Below are 8,129 nucleotides of genomic sequence, written 5' to 3'. Positions count from 1 at the left end.
CACGCTCTCCATTTTTCACCAAATCCCATCTGCAAGAGGACATTATCAAGATAATTCCAATTAAGAGTATCAAAGGCTTTAGCAAAATCAACTTTGAAGATGAGCAGTTTTTTTCTAATTCGCTTGGCCCAAGCAATTAACTCGTTAACGATTACCGGACCATCGAGAATGCTACGCCCYTTRATAAAAGYCGTCTRYGAGTTACTCACCACCGAACCAATCACAYCTTTCAGCCTTTCCGCAAGGATTTTCGAGATCACTTTGCTTACACACCCAATTAAGTTTATTGGTCGATAATCCGCGAAGGACAGAGGATCCCTTGMTTTTGGCACAAGGGATATAAAGGAGGAATTGCTACCCGGGTTTATAATATTATTTCCTTCGAAGAACAAAACAGCTTCCGTAAAATCCTTACCCAGCAAGGTCCAGAATTTACGAATGAACTCAAAAGTAAAACCATCCGGACCTGGAGCCTTATTATTACCACAAGACCAAACCACACTTCTGATCTCGTCCGCCGAAAATGGAGCTTCAAGCCAAACCCTTTGAGAGTCCGAATTTTTTTAAAAAAACTGACTGCTAATTGTAGGCCTAATCGGGAAACGCTCCGTAAATTTGTTACTGAAGAAATCATGAGCATCATCCTTTATTTTTTCCGGACAAGAGGTCCAAGAACCATTTATATTCACACCATGAATCCGAGAGCTTTTACGTCTACTATTTAGTAGACCATAAAAAAAAGCTAGTATTCTCGTCACCAACCGCAATCCACCGAGATTTGGCCTTTTGCTTAAGATCTCTAACTTGATTGGCCACTAAATCATTTAATTGAGTCATGAGATTCGCTCTTTCATTCACCATATTCGGATCTAGCGCGCCCGTTTCCGCAAGAAGGTCGATCGCTACGATTTTCAGCTTGAGATTCTCGCAATCCGCTTTAACATCCCTGGAAACACCTTTTCTCCAATCTTTGATACATGACTTGAGGTAACGGTGCTTTCTGGACAGTCTCTATAGCTTCGAGAAAACTTCTAACTCCGGGCCAGACATATTCCAACTTTTTTCCACCACCTCTTGCAGGTCTTTGTCAGAAAGCCACGAATTGAAAAATTTGAACGGGATAGGCCCACCATCGATACTTCTAGAGTCCAAAATAATAGGGCAATGATCCGAAAAGATTCTAGGGAGAGCTAGAGCATTTGACATAGGCAACAAGTTAACAAATTCCGCGCTAACCAGGAAACGATCCAGCTTGCTTAGCTTAGAATAATCTCTGCTCATCCAAGTAAACTTACGCCCACCAAGACGAATATCTATAAGACCTGCAGAAGCAATAAAATCATTAAAGAATCTTGCTCCAATAGGATCAAAATTCGAACCTTTTCGTTCCTCAGCCGCCCGAACTTCATTGAAGTCCCCACAAATTACCCAAGCTAAACGAGGAGCCTTTCTTATCGTTCCCAACAGCTCCTCCCAGAGAAGCTTTTTGTTTTGAAAGTCATGTGGCGCATAAACATTTATCACCCCAAGATCAACCTGTGAACTAAGCCACTTTCCAACGACCACAATAAACCTATCTTTCTTCTCCACATCTAAAGCTTGGAACATAGAATCATTCCAAATCGTAAGAAGACCGGACGACCTGCCAACCGGATCAATAGATGCGAACTTAAAATGATTTCCGCCCCACACCGAAGCAACTTGCCACTCATGCTGAACAACCATTTTCGATTCTTGCAGACAAAGAAAACTAATCTTGTGATCTCGCCCCACACTTTTTACCCAATTCCTTTTCGACTCCTTCCCCATCCCATTCAAATTCCAGGACAGGATTTTTAACATAAAATCTCTCCCTCTCCATTGCCGAGTATGTCATCCAGGATTTCTAAATTATTATCCATCTCAATACCAATTTCTTTACCAACTCTAACCAAATTATTAATATCCAGAAATCGGCTACTATCTGAAGGTGGAAGAGAATCAGACTTACCTGGCGAGACCGCAGCAGCTCGGATTCGATGATTGGAGTTTCTGATCAAAAGTTCAGAATCTGAAGGTTCATGCTGATTTCGGTCACACACAAAACTATCTCCTACCGTCCCTCCTATTGCTGCATCATGCTTGCAGGAAAGTCCCCTTTTCCTCCGATAGCAGTTGCAAGGGCTTTTGACCTTTTTCATTTTCTTTTTACGCCTATTCCGTTTAACCACAGCATCGATTTTGGGATGAAGAAACCATTCCTCAAACGGTTCATTTCTCGATAGATCCAAGCCATCTCCTTCCACTTCACTTCCTTCCTCGGCAACGAAGTCGCGATCAGCCTCCACAAGAGGCGTACCCTTTAGAGAGACCGATCTGGGCCCATCTTTAGGAGAAGAGAATATTTGATGGCAAGGAGGCCCAAAACCTGATTTTAAATCAACACTAGGCCCATCTGTGGGGGGGGGGTTAGATTTCTATGGCCCAACAAAAATAATTCACCATCCTGATTAGAGCACCCAGAAACATCAAAAGTCTCCTTGAAAGCCGCACCCTTATCACAATTTGACTCCAATTCACGAAGGTCCCCATCAAAAAAGTCACCGTTATCCTTCCTCGACATCTGGTCCTGCAATAACACTTCCCTAGCATGCGGCCGACCTGGAGACCTTTCAGCTTCACTCCTGATCGCTGACAACGAATCTGGAACTCCATCCACCGGCGAATTCCATTTCGACGAGTTAAAGGCAATAGACGGCGATCCACCGCCAGTTCCTATTACCGATTTTTGATCCTCACTATCACTGAGAAAGCTAGTTACCGATCCTGCTTCTAGAATTTCGCCCACTCCGATCCGTCCCATAATTTTTCAATAACTCTGATCTTATAATTGAACCTTCCGATGACAACCTCACCGTGTCCCTTATCCATCCCATCGACTCCGTTAGGACATCCACGAATCCGTGAGTCCTACAGAGGTCCATCTCACCTAGTCTCTCAAAATTCACGACATTTCTCCAAAGGCTCCCGACTTTACATAAGGACCCAGAATCCCAAGCCTGAATCGGAAGACCCTGAATTTCAAGTCTAGAAATACGATTTACCACCTGAAACTCCGCATTCCAGCTTCGCAAGTAAACAAACAAGTCTTTCCAGGTAGCTGAAGCCTTATCGCAGAAACCTCGTGCGCAATCACTAGAGGCAAACTCCAACATCACGGATAAACCCCCCAGATAACTAACTCGAATACCATCCCAGCCTTCCGACTTCGACAGAGAACCAATCATCTTGAGGGATTCAAAACTTTTCAATTCCCTGATTAGGACGGACTCCAACCTGGTCAAAATATCTTCCGACGGGAACAGCTCTAAGGTTTCCTTTTTCGTAACTACATCCTCGACATCCAACTCATTCTGAGATGGCTCTATGCCACGACCATCCCCGCTTACTGCTTCCGCAAACGATTTGTCCCCCCTAATGAACCGAACCTTCGAGGTCGAGTGCGCCGCAGATGGCCCGACAGGGACTTTTGCTGTCGCCTTTGCTCCATTTTTCCTACTGAACCGAGCGAGATTGGCCCTAATCTTGTAAGAGCCTAACCACATCTTGTTGAGGTTCTCTTCCATCCTCCTCCAATCTTCAACCTTGATAAACCTCACAAAACTGAACCGCTTACCCTGATCGTTCCTTTTTCTGGCCACGTACAAATCTACCAACAACCCATGCTTTTTGAATTCTCGCCATAAACTTTGCTCCGAGACCTTCTCTGGGAAATTTGTGAAGACGAAAGTTGTTGCTGTACCTTTCACGGAGTCGCTTCCTAGAGGAGAGAAACCCATTGGGACCAGCAAATTAATGAATACGAATAATGGAGCGAGTAAGGGAGAGGGTCCAACTCAAACAATTCTTTTTTTATCATATGTAAACACTAGAAACATAATTAAGTGAGGAAAAAGCAGAGGGGCCATGGCCCCTGCAAGCCCCTAAGGCCATCCACCGCTGATTCTTTCACCTTTTAATTCTCTTTATTCATCTATTAAATTGATTTGTTTAAATTTCTTTAATTTTTTCATCCACTTTTAGTTTCGTATGTGAACTTGGGTAAAAAAATTTGGAACTACCAAAGTTCCTACATAAAACAACATTACCAATTTCAAACAAAAACCATTATTTCACATATAAACTCTGTTTAAATTAATTTAATTATCATATTCATTTTCAAGTTTCACCTATGAACTTTGGTAAAGCCTTTTGGAACAACCAAAATTCATACACGAACCGAAATGAATTTAATTCAAAAAATAATTGAATTTGAGAGATAAATGAAATTAAAACCGAATTTAAGATGACTTACAGTGAAAGAAGTCTGAGAGAAAGAAGTGTCTGGAATGGAAGAGACGAAGGTACCAAACTTAAGCATAGACCTGACAGTGACACTATTTTCCTAATCATAGGAAAATCATACACCAATCTTAATCTTGGCGGGAATCTGAGCATCGATGATCTCAGAGGCTTTGACAGAGACTTTACACCATCCTTCAATGGTAGCCTTTTCAGCCTTGAGTTCAGCAATAGCTTGCTCACGCTCAGCTCTAGCATGTTCGCGCTTGATAGTGATGGTCTGGTTTATAATGACCTGATCTTTAAGATCTTCTTTGATCTTAGTCAACTCCTTGATCTTAGAATGACAAATCTTCAACTGTTCTTGAAGATCAAGATTAAGCATTTCTGCTTTAGATTTGCCATTCAGGGCATTGTAATGGTCAACCGTCAACGTATATAACGCTGATAGGCTAGAAGAAGAAAAAGAGGGTTCATTCAAGAAACATACTTGAGCAAGAGAGGATGATGAGGGATCATTGGAGGTTGATGTCTTATAAGTTTCTTCCTTGACATCATTGGCCATTAAGCAGAGGTAGACCGTATCTTCCTCATTTGAGGATGATACGTCAGATGAATCAACCCAATCATGTTCTTCAGTGACAATACCTTTACCCTTTCGCTGAGAACTCTTCATCTTCTTGTACTTCTCCTTCAGCTTCAAATATTTATCGTCTTTGGCTTTGAAGGAGGATGGGGTTTTTGAAGATGGTATCGCAGTCTTCTTTGACCTGCATTTACTCGTAAAGTAACCTTTGCGTTGACAGTTGTAGCAGATCGTTGAAGTCTTGTCAATAAAATATGAATTTGGCTTATCCTTAATGGTCAGCGAGGGAGATCTGCGGAAGTTACTTTTTCTGGAAAATCTTCTACAAGACTTAGTTAGAAGAGCCAGTGACTCATCAACGTCTGCAAGATCAGACTCAGACAAATCCTCAGATTTAGTGGAATCTAACTCCGTTAAAGAAACAAAAGAAGAAAGAGGAATAAAAGAAGAAGATGGAAGTTTAACTGAAAAATCTTCAGAGATTAAAGCTAACGGAGAGCTTTTCATATCTTTGGAATCTTTAATGAGATTCCTCTTCAGTTGTCGAGACTGCTCGTGATTGAGAAGTATCACATAAAGAGAGCTTAAAGAGAGGCAGTGTGATAACTGAATTCTAGTTATCACCTGAGGTAATAAATACATGATTATCTGATTAAATAATTTCGTGATAGCATGATAAATTGATATATTTGATCATGCTAGTATATGAAAATGTGCATAATGTAGATGCATGAATGAGATTATGTGTATATGTGGATGCATATGTATGTATGATATATATATATATATATATATGTGTGTGTGTGTGTGTGATATGCATGCATGTATGTGCATGTGTGCATGAGTGTGTATATATATATATATATATATATATATGGTTATTTGATGGTAGAAAAAGATGCATGCATGTATGTAGGAGGGCGGTTCAACCGCCCTACTTCTTTTGGAAAGTATATAAGGAGGGTTTTAGGCCTCCATCACTTTCTTCTTACTATTTTTAGAAAGTGAGTGTGCAATTTAAGAAGAAGAAATGTTGACCGAACTTTAAGCTAAGCTTTTAAAAAGACTGTTTTGCGAAAGGCTTTCAAGGTGAGTGGTTTAATCTGTTTCTAAAAACTCTTCATAGTTGTATAATTGGTTGTGTAGACTTTTTATTTGATTTAAAAGTTAACCTTTGTAATGTTGTCCGGATTAGACTTAAACTGGCCAAGAGTCAGGCGGTTTAGTCATAAACCGGGCAAGGATTGGGCGATTTAAGCCCTAAACCGGATAAGGCATGAGCGATTTATAAATAAACCGCTTGGTGAGTATTGTCCGGATTAGACTTAAACAGGTTAAGAGTCAAGCGATTTTGTCTTAAACCGGACAAGTGTTGAGCGATTTACAAATATTGAGTATGTTAAATATTTTGAGCGGAGAAGTATGAATACGACCATGCGTTGACCGAATTATTTTAAATCGGACAGGCCTTGGGCGATGTGTTGTCCGGATTTATTATCCGGACAAAGGTGTTGAAATTCTCTTAAGTGTTAAATTGGCAGGCCTTGGGCGATGTATTGTCCGGATTTGGTAAATCGGCCAAGACTTGACCGGAGATGAAGTCCGGCCAAGTCTATGTTGACCGGATTTGCATTATGATTTGTGCATAGTTTATATATATAATTGTTTTTATATATATAAAATGGGAATTTTGATAAAAATGGTTTTGAACTGATAATTCTATTGACTGCGGTCTAAATGGAATTGTTTTGTGAAATATTTTGATGAAGAAATAAGAGTGGCATATCAAGGAGAGGTGTACCATGGGATAAGGGTGACATATCAAGGGATGTGTACCATAGGATAAGGGTGACATATCAAGGAGAGGTGTACATTTGGATATAAGGGTGGCAATTGTATGTGTATGTTATATAATATAACTCTTACTATCATATCCCTTAAGATTACTGTGGTCTGGAATCTTTATTTCTTTGTGATTTAAAGATTTAGGATCAAGGTTCTTATTGGAAATCATAGTCTGAATGTTATAGAGAAGGGGATAACAAGTTTGGCCTGAAACTTTGTATAAACCTTATTTGAATAGAAAAATGTTTAAAAGTGGCACTATGTTAATTTGATTAATATAAACCTGTTTAGAGTTGATGTATTATTTGCAAGCAAAGATTATTGGCCTGAAAGGTGAAAGGTATTGATATTGTGTTCTCACTTGTTCATATATTTGATATATATATATATATATATATATATGAAAAGTTGTTTTATTTAAAAGTTTTGGTGATTATCACCCTACAATGTCATAAATAGGGTAACTCACTAGACCTTTCTGTCTAACCCTCGTTTTGTGATTTTAAATATATATTGCAGGAAGTGCTGACGGTAAGGGGAAGGGAAAAATGTAATATTTTCCCTATATGATTATCTGTGTGAAGATTTATTGTCAGCTTGTATAGTTTGATATATGTAATTGGGTTAGTGCAAGAATTGTATTTTGAATTTTTGGACCATGTATTCTATACTGGTAATTTCTTGTATTAAGGGACCTATGCGGTGTATATATATGTATTTCTATGTATGAAGTATATGTTACATGCAATGTGTGGTATGAGGTGTTACAGAGAGGACACATTGTTGGACATCTTGAGATACATAAAGTATGTATCCTAGGATTCTGGTAAACATTCCAGAAAATTCGTCAAAGTTTCAGAGTCGGAATATTCTCTGCCAACCGTCCTCAAATCAATTAGAAGACAATTAAATCTTTGATGTACTTCAGACAACGTTTCATTCTTTTCACATAGAAAGCTTTCATATTGTCTTACTAGATTAATCTTTCTCGATTCTTGTACTTGGGAAGTACCTTCATATTGAACACAAAGAGTGTCCCACATTGATTTCGAGGTCCTAAGCTTCATCACAGAGTGATAGACCTCGTCAGGAAGAGACATGACTATTATAGATATCGCTCGAGTATCTATAGCCATCTTTTTCTTGTCTTCATCACTCCACTGATGAGGGAGCTTAGTAATCTGCCGTTCAGAAATCGCGACAATCGTAGCTGTTTCAGGATCAGCCGGAGATATAACATATGGAACATAAGGTCCATTCTCTATATAATGTGGGATCTTAGGATCCACACCTTCCAACAAAAGAGACATCCGATTTTTCCAGAGACTAAAGTTGTCTCTTATAAATCGGGGAGGTTTGACAAGTGAGCCATTATCGT

At 39.5% G+C, this 8,129-nt stretch overlaps 1 protein-coding gene across 1 annotated transcript; it reads right to left on the bottom strand.

Annotated features, from left to right (window-relative positions):
* Window positions 1-1,011: 1,011 nt before the first annotated feature.
* LOC112499834 lies at window positions 1,012-1,809 on the bottom strand. The gene has a single exon (XM_025103111.1). The coding sequence runs from the start codon at window positions 1,807-1,809 to the stop codon at window positions 1,012-1,014; it is 798 nt and encodes a 265-aa protein (XP_024958879.1).
* Between the last annotated feature and the right edge of the window lie 6,320 nt (window positions 1,810-8,129).

The sequence above is a fragment of the Cynara cardunculus genome (assembly GCF_001531365.2).
Source record: "Cynara cardunculus var. scolymus isolate 2C chromosome LG 17, CcrdV1, whole genome shotgun sequence".
NCBI classification, from domain to species: domain Eukaryota; kingdom Viridiplantae; phylum Streptophyta; class Magnoliopsida; order Asterales; family Asteraceae; genus Cynara; species Cynara cardunculus.
This window is presented reverse-complemented; position numbering and strand designations above follow the sequence as displayed.

What these genes read in the sequence shown, in the direction of transcription:
- LOC112499834 (XM_025103111.1), bottom strand. Translation starts at nt 1,809, where the DNA reads ATGGGGAAGGAGTCGAAAAGGAATTGGGTAAAAAGTGTGGGGCGAGAT.